The sequence below is a fragment of the Triticum aestivum genome, chromosome 5A, assembly GCF_018294505.1.
Source record: "Triticum aestivum cultivar Chinese Spring chromosome 5A, IWGSC CS RefSeq v2.1, whole genome shotgun sequence".
In the NCBI taxonomy this organism is placed as follows: Eukaryota; Viridiplantae; Streptophyta; class Magnoliopsida; order Poales; family Poaceae; genus Triticum; species Triticum aestivum.
The window spans coordinates 151,841,348-151,859,835 of record NC_057806.1 but is presented as its reverse complement, the minus strand read 5'-3'; the positions used below and the strand labels follow the sequence as shown (position 1 = coordinate 151,859,835).

Here is an 18,488-nt window from a genome sequence, read left to right as displayed (position 1 = left end):
CACTCCGCACGCTAACGGTCGGTCATTAATTAGCTTTTATGGTCATCATAGCACTTTATTAGGGGCGTTACCAGTAACGCCCGACCTTAATGTACTTAAAACACTGCATAACTGAGGGCCGGAGGGGTCTGGCGGACTCTATATAAGCCACCCCCTCCTTAGTGTAAAGGGTTCGCACCCCTGTAATTCATACTCTCATAATCCAGTCGACCGCCTCCGGGCTCCGAGACGTAGGGCTATTACTTCCTCCGAGAAGGGCCTGAACTCGTAAACCTTGCGTTCTTATAACTTCTCCATAGCTAAGATCTTGCCTCTCCATACTTATCCCCCTACACTATTGTCAGACTTGGAACCACGACACTAACCCCAACCCACAATATGTCTGAAATTTTAGATGGGGGCAAAGTTTGCAACTTTCCCCAAATTTCAAACAAGCGCGTCCCAAACCGAAACATTGTTCACCCTTAGTCCCCCCTCCCTGTGTTTCCCCATTCATACTCCATGGGCGCCAAAATGCCCTCTCCACCAGCCGTGAAACCCCAGCCTCCTCCGTCCTCCACCCCATCGCGCCCAATCCATGGCCGCCCTCCTCCATCACGCCGGAGCCGGTACCCTGACGTCATCGTCCAACGCAACCGCAACCGCAACGCCCTCAAGAACATAGCAGCTGAAGCCGAGGCAGAGCTGCCTCCACGACACCGACGTCGACGTGCGCCGTACCAGAACCACTTCAACCATGCCGTCCTGCACCTCACCGCTGCCGCTCCACTGTCGAAACCATACACCACACCGGAGCTGTTCCCGGTACGCCGTCGTTCGCCGCCTCGGATCTGGTTCCCTGCCGCCAACAGACGGCCACCGGACCACACTCAACAACTTGGCCATGGGTTCGTCCAAGGCTCCATCGTCCTCCACAGCTTCTCCTTTCCAGCGAACCACAAGAAGACCGTTGGAAAAAACACAAGGAGGACACAACACTGTCAGCAGAAAGAGGTACTCCACATCCCTTATTCGTGCAAATCTTACGTCTCTGATCACACCGTATTCATCCCACGAAAGAAACTAGTTGAGCGCTTCGTACTTCATCTTCTTCGTGATACTAAATGCACAAGGTTTCATCCCATTTACTATTTCACCTTTGCTAGAGGTCAGTAGCCCGCCTGGATTTCAATTCAAGGTCTGTCGAATCACAATTAAGAGAAGCAGCACCCTCTTAGGCGTGTGGAGCACCTAGTCCACCTGTTCACCAGGGAAGCGGCGCATTGGTGTCTATCATAGGGGGTGTGGGGCGCAGGAGCTTCTTGCGCCCGATCTGGAGGTCGGCGGGGCTTGAAGGGATGGCCGGGGGCGGTGCCAATCACGGCGGTGTGGTGAGGTCGAGGGGAGGGCGGAGGTAGGGGACTGGGCCGGTGGTCGCTAGCGTTTCAAGGAAGATCATAACACTAACTGGATGGAGGTAGATGAAGGCGATCTGCTCGTTATTTGTACATCGGACAGTGCAGAAAAAATGAACTGACCTATTTGTTTTTATTCGACTATTAATTTCATAGGACCACACCTTGTGGTCTGCTGGAGGAGCATCTGCATTTCCAGCCATCCCTATGCTCATATTTGAAAATCCTAGAATCTAGTAATTTCGTGTGCCATGAATGTTATAGAGCTATCATGTGTCTCCCATCATTTATTTCTCACCGACCTACTATCTGCTACCTTTACACTGTACTACTTGTGCACACACTTCACCCATACTCACACTATTATTTTTTATGCATGGGTATTTCAGATGAATACAAAAAAGAAAAGACAGAAGTCGCTCTAGTGTAATTCGAAGATAAGCACTAAGCGTCTCATCATTCTAAAGGGTGCAGTGCCAGCAGATGGAGACAGTAAACGTAGCTCTATAGTTGATGATCTCAATTGCCACACACAACCATCCTAGGTGCTTGCTTTAACTTTGCGCTGTGAAATGTGGTTGCATGTTGCATATGGTGTCTAGCTTGTATTGCTTCCAATTTGGTTAAATTGCATCAACTTACTTTACAAATTATACATTTGATAATGAAATGTCTTCCTGTTTTTGATACATACTACATATGTCAATTAACCATGTTCATACATCAAACTAATGCTCTTTTGTATCCCTCATCAATCACTTATGATGAGACAGTCACCCCAGTGGATTACTGTGAGACGCACTACTCGTTTAAAGAGTGTAGTGTCATCCTCCCCACATGATTCTCAAGAAATAGAAAGGCTAAATGAAGATAGTCAACGTAGCTCTCTAGTTGATGACCGCAATTCCCCCACACCACCATCGAAGGTGCTTGCTCTTACTTGGTAGTGTCATATGTGGTTGCATGTTGCATATGGTGTCTACCTTGTAATGCTTCTAATTAGGGTAAATTGCATCTGCTTAGTTAACACATTATACTTGCGAATATTACATGCCTTCCTATTTTTGGTACATATTACGTCTTTCTATTAACCATGTTCTTACATCAAACTACTTTTCTTGTGTATCCCTGATCACTCACTTCTGATGAGACACCTTCAAGATGACAGTGTAATATTGGTTGCATCTTGCATATCATTTCAAACATGTATTGCCTCTAATTTGTTGAAGTGCCACTTATAATGAGACACATCTAACTTGGTAGAGTGAATTTGGTTGGATCTTTCATATGGTGTCTAGATTGCATTGCTTCCAATTTGTTGAAATGCCTTATGCTTAGCGTTTTTCGTACATATTCCATCCTCCTACAACGTGGTTGCCATACATAAAAGTTGTGTTCGTCAGTATCATGCATCAACGAATTTGGAAGTGCGAATTTAATTCCTTTTTCTTGTGTGTTTACTTGACAAGGCAAAATCTAAAAGGACGAAGTCACGGAATGATGGTGGTCCTCTGGAGCAACCGAAACAGATGATCTCTGCAGATTCTCCTGCTACTCCTACTACAGTGCAAGTTCCAAATCTCAACTCCCCTACTCCACAACCCCAGGTGCTTGCTCTAACATGGCAGTGTGATGTCTGGTTGCATGTTGCATATGGTGCCTAGCTTGTATTGCTCCTAATTTGTTAAATTGCATCTCCTTAGCTTACACATTATATATGTGAATATGACACGCCTTCCTGTTTTTGGTACATACTACATGTGCCTATCACACCATGTTCTTACATCAAACTACTGTTCTTGTGTATCCTGCATCTATCGCTTATGATGAGACAGTCATGCCCGTGGGTTAGTATGAGACACGCTACTCTTATAAAGAGTGCAGTTTCATCCTCTCCACGTGATTCTCAAGAAACAGCAAGCCTAAATGAAGATATTGAACGTATCTCTGTACTTGAAGACCGCACTTCCCCTACACCACCATTGCAGGTGCTTGCTCTAACTTCGTAGTGTGATATGTGGTTGCATGTTGCATACGGTGTCTAGCTTGTAATGCTTCTAATTAGGGTAAATTGCATCTGCTTAGTTTACACATTATAACTGTGAATATGACATGCCTTCCTATTTTTGGTACACACTACATATATGTGTTAACCATGTTCTTACATGAAACTACCTCCCTTCTGAATCATTCATCAATCACTTACGATGAGACACCTTTATTCCTTGCATATTATTTCTATCCTATTGCTATGTATTGCTTCTAATTTGGTCAAATACATTTGTTAGGCCACCCTTTTAATTTGGCGGAGTGATATTGGTGTTGGAAATATGCCCTAGAGGCAATAATAAAAGCATTATTATTATATTTCCTTTTTCATGATAATTGTCTTTATTCATGCTATAATTGTGTTATCCGGAAATCGTAATACATGTGTGAATAATAGACACCAACATGTCCCTAGTAAGCCTCTAGTTGACTAGCTCGTTGATCAACAGATAGTCATGGTTTCCTGACTATGGACATTGGATGTCATTGATAACGAGATCACATCATTAGGAGAATGATGTGATGGACAAGACCCAATCCTAAACATAGCACAAGATCGTATAGTTCGTTTGCTAGAGTTTTCCAATGTCAAGTATCTTTTCCTTAGACCATGAGATCGTGTAACTCCCGGATACCGTAGGAGTGCTTTGGGTATACCAAACGTCACAACGTAACTGGGTGACTATAAAGGTATACTACGGGTATCTTCGAAAGTGTCTGTTGGGTTGATATGGATCAAGACTGGGATTTGTCACTCCGTATGACGGAGAGGTATCACTGGGCCCACTCGGTAATGCATCATCATAATGAGCTCAAAGTGACCAAGTGTCTGGTCACGGGATCATGCATTACGGTACGAGTAAAGTGACTTGCCGGTAACGAGATTGAACGAGGTATTGGGATACCGACGGTCAAATCTCGGGCAAGTAACATACCGATTGACAAAGGGAATTGTATACGGGGTTGCTTGAATCCTCGACATCGTGGTTCATCCGATGAGATCATCGAGGAGCATGTGGGAGCCAACATGGGTATCCAGATCCCGCTGTTGGTTATTGTTCGGAGAGCGATCTCGGTCATGTCTACATGTCTCCCGAACCCGTAGGGTCTACACACTTAAGGTTCGGTGACGCTAGGGTTGTAGGGATATGTATATGCAGTAACCCGAATGTTGTTCGGAGTCCCGGATGAGATCCCGGACATCACGAGGAGTTCTGGAATGGTTCGGAGGTAAAGATTTATATATGGGAAGTCCTGTTTCGGCCATCGGGACAAGTTTCGGGGTCATCGGTATTGTACCGGGACCACCGGAAGGGTCCCGGGGGTCCACCGGGTGGGGCCACCTGTCCCGGGGGGGCATATGGGCTGTAGGGGGTGCGCCTTGGCCTACATGGGCCAAGGGCACCAGCCCCAAGAGGCCCATGCGCCTAGGGTTTCAAGGAGGGAAGAGTCCTAGGAGGGGAAGGCACCTCCTAGGTGCCTTGGGGAGGAGGGATTCCTCCCCTTGGCCGCACCCCCTAGGAGATTAGATCTCCTAGGGCCGGCGCCCCCCCCCCCTTGGCCCTCCTATATATAGTGGGGGAGATGGAGGACTTCTTACCTTGACCTTTGGTGCCTCCCTCTCCCTCTCCAACACCTCCTCCTCCTCCATAGTGCTTGGCGAAGCCCTGCCGGAGTACTGCAGCTCCATCACCACCACGCCGTCGTGCTGCTGCTGGAGCCATCTCCCTCAACCTCTCCTTCCCCCTTGCTGGATCAAGAAGGAGGAGACGTGGCTGTTCCGTACGTGTGTTGAACGCGGAGGTGACGTCCGTTCGGTGCTAGGATCTTTGGTGATTCGAATCACGTCGAGTACGACTCCCTCATCCCCGTTCTTTGAACGCTTCCGCTCGCGATCTACAAGGTACATAGATGCATCTAATCACTCGTTGCTAGATGAACTCCTAGATGGATCTTGGTGAAACCGTAGGAAAATTTTTGTTTTCTGCAACGTTCCCCAACAGTGGCATCATGAGCTAGGTCTATGCGTAGTTCTTCTTGCGCGAATAGAACACAATTTGTTGTGGGCGTAGATGTTGTCAACTTTCTTGCCGCTACTAGTCTTATCTTGCTTCAACGGTGTTGTGGGATGAAGCGGCCCGGACCAACCTTACACGTACGCTTACGTGAGACTGGTTCCACCGACTAACATGCACAAGTTGCATAAGGTGGCTGGCGGGTGTCTGTCTCTCCTACTTTAGTTGGAGCGGATTCGATGAAAAGGGTCCTTATGAAGGGTAAATAGAAGTTGACAAATCACGTTGTGGCTTTCACGTAGGTAAGAAAACGTTCTTGCTAGAACCCTACTTCAGCCACGTAAAACTTGCAACAACAATTAGAGGACGTCTAACTTGTTTTTGCAGCAAGTGCTTTGTGATATGATATGGCCAAAGTTGTGATGAATGATGAATGATCTATATGTGATGTATGAGATGTTCATGCTATTGTAATAGGAATCACGACTTGCATGTCGATGAGTATGACAACCGGCAGGAGCCATAGGAGTTGTCTATATTTTTTGTATGACCTGCGTGTCATTGAGAAACGTCATGTAAATTACTTTACTTTATTGCTAAACATGTTAGTCATAGTAGTAGAAGTAATAGTTGGCGAGCAACTTCATGGAGACACAATGATGGAGATCATGATGATGGAGATCATGGTGTCACGCCGGTAACAAGATGATCATGGAGCCCCAAGATGGAGATCAAAGGAGCTATGTGATATTGGCCATATCATGTCACTATTATTATTTGATTGCATGTGATGTTTATCATGCTTTTGCATTTTGTTTACTTAGAACGATGGTAGTAAATAAGATGATCCCTCATAATAATTTCAAGAAGTGTTCCCCCTAACTGTGCACCGTTGCGACAGTTCGTTCGTTTCTAAGCATCACGTGATGATCGGGTGTGATAGATTCCAACGTTCACATACAACAGGTGTAAGACAGATTTACACATGCAAACACTTAGGTTGACTTGACGAGCCTAGCATGTACAGACATGGCCTCGGAACACAGAAGACTGAAAGGTCGAGCATGAGTCGTATAGAAGATACGATCAACATGAAGATGTTCACCGATGTTGACTAGGCCGTCTCACGTGATGATCGGACACGGCCTAGTTGACTCGGATCATGTTATACTTAGATGACTAGAAGAGGGATGTCTATCTAAGTGGGAGTTCATTGAATAATTTGATTAGATGAACTTAATTATCATGAACTTAGTCTAAAATATTTACAATATGTCTTGTAGATCAAATGGCCAACGTAGTCCTCAACTTCAACGCGTTCCTAGAGAAAACCAAGCTGAAAGATGATGGCAGCAACTACACGGACTGGGTCCGGAACCTGAGGATCATCCTCATAGCTGCCAAGAAAGATTATGTCCTACAAGCACCGCTAGGTGACGCACCTGTTCTCCCTGCAGAACAAGACGTTATGAACGCTTGGCAGGCACGTTCCGATGACTACTCCCTCGTTCAGTGCGGCATGCTTTACAGCTTAGAGCCGGGGCTCCAAAAGCGTTTTGAGAGACATGGAGCATATGAGATGTTCGAAGAGCTGAAAATGGTTTTTCAAGCTCATGCCCGGGTCGAGAGATATGAAGTCTCCCACAAATTCTTCAGCTGTAAGATGGAGGAAAATAGTTCTGTCAGTGAGCACATACTCACTATGTCTGGGTTACATAACCGCTTGACTCAGCTGGGAGTTAATCTCCCGGATGACGCGGTCATTGACAGAATCCTTCAGTCGCTTCCACCGAGCTACAAGAGCTTTGTGATGAACTTCAATATGCAGGGGATGGAAAATACCATTCCTGAAGTATTTGCTATGCTGAAATCAGCAGAGGTAGAAGTCAAGAAGGAACATCAAGTGTTGATGGTCAATAAAACCACTAAGTTCAAGAAGGGCAAGGGTAAAAAGAACTTCAAGAAGGACGGCAAGGGAGTTGCCGCGCCCGGCAAGCAAGCTGCCGGGAAGAAGCCAAAGAATGGACCCAAGCCCGAGACTGAGTGCTTTTTATTGCAAGGAAAGTGGTCACTGGAACTGCCCCAAATACTTAGCGGACAAGAAGGCCGGCAAAACAAAAGGTATATGTGATATACATGTAATTGATGTGTACCTTACCAGTACTCGTAGTAGCTCCTGGGTATTTGATACCGGTGCAGTTGCTCACATTTGTAACTCAAAGCAGGAGCTGCGGAATAAGCGGAGACTGGCAAAGGACGAGGTGACGATGCGCGTCGGGAATGGTTCCAAGGTCAATGTGACCGCCGTCGGCATGCTACCTCTACATTTACCTATGGGATTAGTTTTAAACCTCAATAATTGTTATTTAGTGCCAGCTTTGAGCATGAACACTGTATCGGGATCTCGTTTAATTCGAGATGGCTACTCATTTAAATCCGAGAATAATGGTTGTTCTATTTATATGAGAGATATGTTTTATGGTCATGCTCCGATGGTGAATGGTTTATTCTTCCTCGAACGTAATGCTACACATGTTCATAGTGTGAAAACCAAAAGATGTAAGGTTGATAACGATAGTCCCACATACTTGTGGCACTGCCGCCTTGGTCACATAGGTGTCAAACGCATGAAGAAGCTCCATGCAGATGGACTTTTAGAGTCTCTTGATTATGAATCATTTGACACGTGCGAACCATGCCTCATGGGTAAAATGACAAAGACTCCGTTCTCAAGAACAATGGAGCGAGCAAGCAACTTATTGGAAATCATACATACTAATGTGTGCGGTCCAATGAGTGTTGAGGCTCGCGGTGGCTATCGTTATGTTCTCACCCTCACCGATGACTTAAGTAGATATGGGTATGTCTACTTAATGAAACACAAGTCTGAGACCTTTGAAAAGTTCAAGGAATTTCAGAGTGAGGTTGAGAATCAACGTAACAGGAAAATCAAGTTTCTACGATCAGATCATGGAGGAGAATACTTGAGTCACGAATTTGGCACACACTTAAGAAAATATGGAATAGTTTCACAACTCACGCCGCCTGGAACACCTCAGCATAATGGTGTGTCCGAACGTCGTAATCGCACTCTATTAGATATGGTGCGATCTATGATGTCTCTTGCCGATTTACCGTTATCTTTTTGGGGCTATGCTTTAGAGACTGCCGCATTCACTTTAAATAGGGCTCCGTCGAAATCCGTTGCGACGACACCATTTGAATTATGGTTTGGGAAGAAACCTAAGCTGTCGTTTCTAAAAGTTTGGGGATGCGATGCTTATGTCAAGAAACTTCAACCTGAAAAGCTCGAACCCAAGTCAGAAAAATGCGTCTTCATAGGATACCCTAAAGAAACTATTGGGTATACCTTCTACCTCAGATCCGAAGGCAAGATCTTTGTTGCCAAGAATGGATCCTTTCTAGAGAAGGAGTTTCTCTCGAAAGAAGTAAGTGGGAGGAAAGTAGAACTTGATGAAGTACTACCTCTTGAACCGGAAAATGGCGCAGCTCAAGAAAATGTTCCTGAGGTGCCTGCACCGACTAGAGAGGAAGTTATTGATGATGGTCAAGATACTTCTGATCAAGCTCCTACTGAAATTCGAAGGTCCACAAGGACACGTTCCGCACCAGAGTGGTACGGCAACCCTGTCTTGGAAATCATGTTGTTAGACAACGGTGAACCTTCGGACTATGAAGAAGCGATGGCGGGCCCGTATTCCGACAAATGGCTAGAAGCCATGAAATCCGAGATAGGATCCATGTATGAAAACGAAGTATGGACTTTGACTGACTTGCCCGTTGAGCGGCGAGCCATAGAAAATAAATGGATCTTTAAGAAGAAGACAGACGCGGATGGTAATGTGACCATCTATAAAGCTCGGCTTGTCGCTAAGGGTTATCGACAAGTTCAAGGGGTTGACTACGATGAGACTTTCTCACCGGTAGCAAAGCTAAAGTCAGTCCGAATCATGTTAGCAATTGCCGCATTTTACGATTATGAGATATGGCAAATGGACGTCAAAACGGCATTCCTTAATGGTTTCCTTAAGGAAGAATTGTATATGATGCAGCCGGAAGGTTTTGTCGATCCTAAGAATGCTAACAAGGTGTGCAAGCTCCAACGCTCGATTTATGGGCTGGTGCAAGCATCTCGGAGTTGGAACATTCGCTTTGATGAGATGATCAAAGCGTTTGGGTTTACTCAGACTTATGGAGAAGCCTGCGTTTACAAGAAAGTGAGTGGGAGATCTGTAGCATTTCTCATATTATATGTAGATGACATACTTTTGATGGGAAATGATATAGAACTCTTGGACAGCATCAAGGCCTACTTGAATAAGAGTTTTTCAATGAAGGACCTTGGAGAAGCTGCTTATATATTAGGCATCAAGATCTATAGAGACAGATCAGGACGCCTCATAGGTCTTTCGCAAAGCACATACCTTGATAAGATATTGAAGAAGTTCAATATGGATCAGTCTAAGAAGGGGTTCTTGCATGTGTTACAAGGTGTGAAATTGAGCTCGGCTCAATGTCCGACCACGGCAGAAGATATAGAAGAGATGAGTGTCATCCCCTATGCCTCAGCCATAGGTTCTATTATGTATGCCATGCTGTGTACCAGACCTGATGTAAACCTTGCCGTAAGTTTGGTAGGTAGGTACCAAAGTAATCCCGGCAAGGAACACTGGACAGCGGTCAAGAATATCCTGAAGTACCTGAAAAGGACTAAGGAAATGTTTCTCATTTATGGAGGTGACGAAGAGCTCGTCGTAAAGGGTTACGTCGACACTAGCTTCGACACAGATCTGGATGACTCTAAGTCACAAACCGGATAATGGTGGGGCAGTAAGCTGGTGCAGTTGCAAGCAGAGCGTCGTGGCGGGATCTACATGTGAAGCGGAGTACATGGCAGCCTCGGAGGCAGCACATGAAGCAATTTGGGTGAAGGAGTTCATCACCGACCTAGGAGTCATACCCAATGCGTCGGGGCCGATCAAGCTCTTCTGTGACAACACTTGAGCTATTGCTCTTGCCAAGGAGCCCAGGTTTCACAAGAAGACAAGGCACATCAAGCGTCGCTTCAACTCCATTCGTGAAAAAGTTCAAGATGGAGACATAGATATTTGTAAAGTGCACACGGACCTGAATGTAGCAGATCCGATGACTAAACCTCTCCCTAGAGCAAAACATGATCAACACCAGAATTCCATGGGTGTTCGATTCATCACAATGTAACTAGATTATTGACTCTAGTGCAAGTGGGAGACTGTTGGAAATATGCCCTAGAGGCAATAATAAAAGCATTATTATTATATTTCCTTTTTCATGATAATTGTCTTTATTCATGCTATAATTGTGTTATCCGGAAATCGTAATACATGTGTGAATAATAGACACCAACATGTCCCTAGTAAGCCTCTAGTTGACTAGCTCGTTGATCAACAGATAGTCATGGTTTCCTGACTATGGACATTGGATGTCATTGATAACGAGATCACATCATTAGGAGAATGATGTGATGGACAAGACCCAATCCTAAACATAGCACAAGATCGTATAGTTCGTTTGCTACAGTTTTCCAATGTCAAGTATCTTTTCCTTAGACCATGAGATCGTGTAACTCCCGGATACCGTAGGAGTGCTTTGGGTATACCAAACGTCACAACGTAACTGGGTGACTATAAAGGTATACTACGGGTATCTCCAAAAGTGTTTGTTGGGTTGACATGGATCAAGACTGGGATTTGTCACTCCGTATGACGGAGAGGTATCACTAGGCCCACTCAGTAATGCATCATCATAATGAGCTCAAAGTGACCAAGTGTCTGGTCACGGGATCATGCATTACGGTACGAGTAAAGTGACTTGCCGGTAACGAGATTGAACGAGGTATTGGGATACCGACGATTGAATCTCCGGCAAGTAACATACCGATTGACAAAGGGAATTGTATACGGGGTTGCTTGAATCCTCGACATTGTGGTTCATCCGATGAGATCATCGAGGAGCATGTGGGAGCCAACATGGGTATCCAGATCCCGCTATGGTTATTGACAGGAGAGCGATCTCGGTCATGTCTACATGTCTCCCGAACCCGTAGGGTCTACACACTTAAGGTTCGGTGACGCTAGGGTTGTAGGGATATGTATGTGCAGTAACCTGAATGTTGTTCGGAGTCCCGTATGAGATCCCGGACGTCACGAGGAGTTCCGGAATGGTCCGGAGGTAAAGATTTATATATGGGAAGTCCTGTTTCGGCCATCGGGACAAGTTTCAGGGTCATCGGTATTGTACCGGGACCACCGGAAGGGTCCCGGGGGTCCACCGGGTGGGGCCACCTCTGGGGGGGCACATGGGCTGTAGGGGGTGCACCTTGGCCTACATGGGCCAAGGGCACTAGCCCCAAGAGGCCCATGCGCCTAGGGTTTCAAGGAGGGAAGAGTCCTAGGAGGGGAAGGCACCTCCTAGGTGCCTTGGGGAGGAGGGATTCCTCCCCTTGGCCGCACCCCCTAGGAGATTAGATCTCCTAGGGACGGCGCCCCCCCCTTGGCCCTCCTATATATAGTGGGGGAGATGGAGGACTTCTTACCTTGACCTTTGGTGCCTCCCTCTCCCTCTCCAACACCTCCTCCTCCTCCATAGTGCTTGGCGAAGCCCTGCCGGAGTACTGCAGCTCCATCACCACCACGCCGTCGTGCTGCTGCTGGAGCCATCTCCCTCAACCTCTCCTTCCCCCTTGCTGGATCAAGAAGGAGGAGACGTGGCTGTTCCATACGTGTGTTGAACGCGGAGGTGCCGTCCGTTCGGTGCTAGGATCTTCGGTGATTCGAATCACGTCGAGTACGACTCCCTCATCCCCGTTCTTTGAACGCTTCCGCTCACGATCTACAAGGTACGTAGATGGATCTAATCACTCGTTGCTAGATGAACTCCTAGATGGATCTTGGTGATACCGTAGGAAAATTTTTGTTTTCTGCAACGTTCCCCAACAATTGGTTTCATCTTTCATATGGTTTCTAGCTTGCATTGCTTCTAACTAGCTCAAACACCTTGTGCTTAGTTTACACTTTATACATCATACATGTCAATATGTCATGACATACTGTTTTTCATACATATTCCATCCTCCTATCATGCGGTTGTCTTACATGAAAGTAGTGTTCGTCAGTATCATGCATCAATGAGTTCTAAAGAGCAAATTTTGTTCCTTTTCTTGTGGGTTTGAATTGACACGACAAAATCAAAAAAGAGGAAGGAAAAGAGTAAGGAAGGCGATGATGGTGGTCCTCTGCAGCAATGGAGCATCTATACAGATTCTCCTTGTACTGCTAATGCATTACAAGTTCCAAGTCTCCACTCCCCTACTCCACCATCCAAGGTGCTTGCTCTAACTTTGAAGTGTGATATCTGGTTGCATGTTGCATATGGTGTCTAGCTTGTATTGCTCCTAATTAGTGTTAACTGCATCTTCCTAGCTTACACATGATACGTGTGAATATGACACGCTTTCCTATTTTTGGTACATACTAAATCTATCTATCACACCATGTTCTTACATGAAACTACTCTTCTTATGTATCCTCCATCAGTCACATATGATGGGACACCTTTAAGATGGCAGTGTGATATTGGTTTGCATCTTGAATATGATTTATAGCATGTAGTTGTCGGTGTGAAAACCGGCAGATCTCGGGTAGGGAGTCCCGAACTGTGCGTCTAAGGATCAAAGGTAACAGGAGACAAGGGACACGATCTTTACCCAGGTTTGGGCCCTCTTGATGGAGTTACAAGAGTTGATCTACCATGAGATCGTAATGGCTAAACCCTAGATGTCTAGCCTGTATGATTATGATTGTCTCTATGGACTAAACCCTCCAGTTTATATAGACACCGGAGGGGGTTGTACAGAGTCGGTTTATAGAGAAAGGAATATTCATATCCTCATGCTAAGCTTTCCTTCCACGCCCGAACACGAGGGAAGGCCTTCTATCTTGTATCTTCACGGCCCATTTGTCCGGTCCACGTCACGTAGCCCAGACATCGGAGGACCCCATAATCCAGGACTCCCCTAGTAGCCCCTGAACCAGTCATCAATGACGATGTGTACGGTGCCCAGATTGTCTTCGACATTGCAAGGCAGGTTCCTCCTCCGAATTCATCAAAGCAGTTGATCGTCAGTACTATATCTGGCTTTGTACAACAGTCATACCTCTGAATTAGAATACAGATAAATTCTGTCCTCCGAAGATTTCACTGTTGAGACGTTACGTCCAGCCATTCTATTATTTCAAACCATTTTTCGGTCTCCCATCTCGCGTTTTGAGACGCAACCACCGACGACACGTCTTGTCAAAGCAGAGATCGTGCCCCCTTATTACGGGATTCTCATCAATACGGGTATGGGAAACCCAACCGTGCCGTTTCGCATGACCCCTTGGAAATAGGCGAGCTTTAAGGCTCATGGGGGATGCATGATATTCACTGCCTTTATAAGGAGATAAGATTCCTCCCTTTTTACCCCACGCCTTCCCCTTCCTCAGTCCATCCGTCCTCAAGCTCCAGCGCTCAAGCTTCGATCCACTCCGTTCCCAAAAAGTACTCCGGCCATGTTCGGATCCGGAGCGCCGGGCATGTGGATGGCCTCCTCTGTCACAGAGAAAAACATCAAGGGACTTTGGGAAGCGGGGTATCTAGCCAAAGAGATCGCCCACCGGCTCCCGGCCAAAAAACAGGTCATCCCCACTCCAAATCTCAGCGAGACGGTAGTTTTTATCCCTCATTTTCTTTGCGTACTGGGGATTCCCCTTCGTCCTTTCGTCCGCGGCCTCATATTTTACTATGGGTTATATTTTCATGATCTAGCCCTCAATTCTTTCCTCAACATTTTGGTGTTCATCGTCATATGCGAGGCATTCCTCTATGTTTCCCCCACTTCGGCCTATGGCTCAAGGTCTTCAATGTGAAGCCGAAAGTAGTGGACAGCCAGCACGCGGATTGCGGTGGCACTATGGTGAGCAAATTGCCCAATGTCACTTGGCCCAAGGGCACCTTCGTGGAGACCTTGAAGGGATGGCAGCAGGGGTGGTTCTATGTCACAGGGCCCCATGACTCCACATGGGCTGCTCCCACGGAGTTCAAGTCCGGGCCCCCAATGCGGCTGATATCCTGGCTGAACAAGGGCCTGGACTGGGCGTCGTGTGATGAGGTAACAATGCTGGAGAAGCGCATCAAGAGCATGGTAGATAAAAATATCAGCCTCGCTAGCGTGATACAAATGATGCTCTTCCGCCGGATACTTCCCTGTCAGGCGCGTTAAGAGTCGATGTGGAAGTTCGACCCGGCCGGTCGCCGGACCCTACAGCGGTTCTTCGGCATGAAGCACGAAAACATGTGGAAGCTGCTCTTCAAGAACCAGAAGTCATGGCCGAAGACAACCGAAGACCTCGGCTATGACAGCACCCACGCTGTGGCCCCCATAAGTTCTTTGGTAACATTACTTTGCGAGCCCAAGGAGCACACTAAACTCTCCATTTTCTTTTTCAGGGCTGGGCAAAGAAAGCGGAACGAATTCACTATCTGGCTCCGCTGCCCGAAGACGAAGCTATCCCTCTGTTCATGAGGATGCTAGTCCCGGCGCCGTACCAGGCGCCAGAAAAGAAGGCCAAGGAGAAGGGCAAGGAGGCCAAGAGTAGCCTCCGCCGTAAAGGTGCCTCGGACGTAGTGTCCGAAGACACCAAAACTCTCTCCTCCCCTGACGAAGAGGAAGTGGAGGAGGAAACGAGCGATCCCCTACCCAAGGGGGAGGAGAAGAAGAAGAAGAGGAAGCTTCCGCCGATCTAGAGGCGGAAGTGTCCTAGAAAGGAGGACCTCCCTTATGGATGACTCCAAGTCGGACGCCGATGAGTGGCGCCCCAGGCCGAAGCCCCTGGCCGGATCGTAAGTACTCAAAGGTATATATATATATATATATATATATATATATAGGGTCACGCTATTCGTCACCCTGGGTGAGGAATAATTATTCTTCACCCCTCTCTATTTTATCATCAATGCATCGTAATTTTACGTTCCGTAAGTTTTGTCTTATTTCTGACGCAAAAAGGGACCGTAAGAAAATATATAATCACCGTAAAAAATATTTTATGTTATGTAAAACTACAAACGTAAAAACATAGTATAAAATACACATAAATTGCAAATTTTCTTGTCTTATGAATTATATTTTTATTTTCTTATGTCAAATTTTACATAGTGAATCAATAGGAATGTAACTATTTGAAATCGAAACATAATTTAATTATGAAATGATCGTAAGATTACCTCGGATGAAAAATAACTTATTCTACAGCCTGGGTGATGAATAGTAACACTATATATAACAGCCCGTCTATTCTGATAATATTATCAGAATAGTTATTCTGATAACACTTCCGCACTGCATGCTAAACGCGAGGGCACTGCACTTTCTTTAGCAAGAGCACTGCATTACATAGACTAGTGAACTTCGCGTCGGAAAAAACTGCGTGTAGTATTTTTCGGTGATGTTTTCTCTCCAATTTTTTAACCGTTTATCGAAACGAGCCGTTTAATATACCCTTGAAAAGCTACGGATTAGGCGCAACTTCTCCATGTTGAACACTTTTCGAGATTCCCCGTGGTTTAAGAACAGTTTCAAAAACGGTGCGGCCCACAAAGAGTGACAGCAAGCGTTTTTTCACGTTTTTTCTCTAAACCGCTCATCGGAATGAGGCAAATGATATACCGTTGGATAGATATCGCCGAGGTGCATCTTTTTCATAACTATTGTTTTCTCTAATTCGTTACGGTTTAAGAGAAGTTTCAAATTTACTAAATCGCGGAATTCTGTTTTTCAATTTTTTTTAAATTTTCGGTACTGTTTTCGCTCCAATTTTTTAACCGTTTGTCGAAATGAGGCGTGTAATATACCGTTGAAAAGCTATGGACGGCGCAACTTTCATATGTTGAAATGTTTTTGAGATTCCTTATGGTTTTAAGTTAATTTTAAAAATCATGCGATGGACAACGAGTGACAGCGGCTGTTTTCACGAAATTTTTACAAACCGGTGGTCGAAATGATTCAAATGATTTGCCGTTGGAAAGATATCGACGAGACGCAACTTTTTCATGTAGAACACTCTCTCTAATTCCTTATGGTTTAAGAGCAGTTTTAAATTTACCGAAATGCGAACACTCTGTTTTTCGCGACACCCAAATCGACGTGGGTACTTCATCCGACTAAAAACCGCACTGCATCGGATGAAAAACCGCACTGCATCAGACGTGTTAGAGAACTGCATGGTTTATTTTATTCAAACATATTTTTTTCAAGGACGAGAAAGTAGAGTGCACTTCACATCCGGTGTGAACGAACCACAACACTATCTAGAAGTGAACAACATTACTTTTTTCCGCTTCCGCAACAATTTTTTTTTGCACTTACGGGATGAACAACATCATACGGACGACCGCACTGCTTTAGAATGAAAAACACACTGCATCAGACGGGCAAGCGAGCTGCATAATTTCTTTTGTTGGATGTAAATTTTCTCATACGAGTTTTTGTTGTCTTTTTTTTACTTTTTTTATGAACGAGAGTGGACCTCAGAGACTAGGGAAAGTGAGCCGTGACAAATATCAAAGTGAACTACATTACCATCTTGTTGTTTCGCTAAACTTTTTGCATTTTCATGTTTGGGGCAAGTGAACAACATCACTCTCAAAAATGGACCACATCCGAGGACCAAACGCACTACAAAATGAACCACAAACATTTTTTGTTTTCTTTTAAATTTTGGAAATTCTTTCGCACTTCATGGATGAGGCGAGTGGACCGCTAGGACAAGGCGAGTGAACCACACTATTTTTTGCTTGTTTTTGTTTTTTTATCCACCACCGTGTGTACCCTAAAAAATTTTACATTTGGAGGGAGCTGCAACGAACTGCACTGCACCGTAGGCAAGTAAAACCAAAGTCAGTTGCTAGGGGAAACCGAAGTGAGCTGCAAACCAAAGTTCTCTGCCACCATGTGTACCTTGAAACCAAAGTTCTTTTTTCCCAGGCAGCAAAGGAGAACACTGGAGTGAACCACCAAGTTTGTTATCAAATAGTAGTTTTTAAAACTTACCAAACACAGCCCTATAAATTTACATAAAACCCACTCAAAACAAAATGAAAACTAAATCAAAGCCGTATGTCCTGGGTCCAGTTGCGTTGACCCTGCCAGGCTAACGATGGTGAGCTGCACGCCCGCGATATAGAATCGCTTGCCAATGAACTGAACCAACATCACGTCGTGAGCTGCATGTACAAGACACCTTGACCAGCATACACAAACTAGTCGAACCTCATCTTCGATCAAGCCAACTGCACCGAGGCACCTATCAGCAAGAAAGGGAAAATACCAAGCCGCAATGGGGCATAGCCGCACCGCACGACTACGACATCCAGAGGCAGAAACACCACCTCGACTCCCCTGCTGCTCCCATCGAAGTAGTTCACACCATCGTACTTCTCTATCCTGACAAGTGAACAGCAAGAAACAGGTGGCTGAACAAGTGAATCGCGCATCTACAACAAATAAACTACAGAAATTTCCAAAAAGTACTACACAACCTGCTCTGGCATACTGCACGGTTGGGCTCGTCCCACATGTGACCATTGACAGTCGTCAGATGCAGCCTGCGCGCCTGCAATTTTTTGTCGCCCACCCATTGACGGTGGAGAGCCAGAGAGAGGCCAGGCAGGCGAACGGCAACACGGTGGCTGTCGACCCGGGACGCACTGTAGTGGCCAGGGACGGAAGGGAGGAGGTGGAGGAACGGGGAGGAGAGGGAAGAGTGGCCGGTGACCCGGGACGGTGATGCGCGGATCTGATGCGGGGCAGCCGCGGGAGGACGGCGAGGGGCCGGGGCCTTGGAGACCAGCCGTCGCGGGTCGTGGAGGCCGGCGTCACGGGGCAGGGTCGTAGTCGCGGCCGGGGTGGGGCGGTGTTGTGGGGCGGGGC

General features: G+C 46.0%; 1 protein-coding gene across 1 annotated transcript in view; it reads right to left on the bottom strand.

The window, feature by feature from the left end:
* Positions 1 to 17,565: 17,565 nt before the first annotated feature.
* Positions 17,566 to 18,488, bottom strand: part of LOC123106731 (uncharacterized) — a gene marked incomplete in the record, with an annotated part of 1,359 nt that continues 436 nt past the window's right edge. Inside the window, 2 exon segments of the mRNA XM_044528815.1 lie at positions 17,566 to 18,002; positions 18,098 to 18,488. Coding sequence (XP_044384750.1) covers positions 17,840 to 18,002; positions 18,098 to 18,488 — 554 coding nt within the window.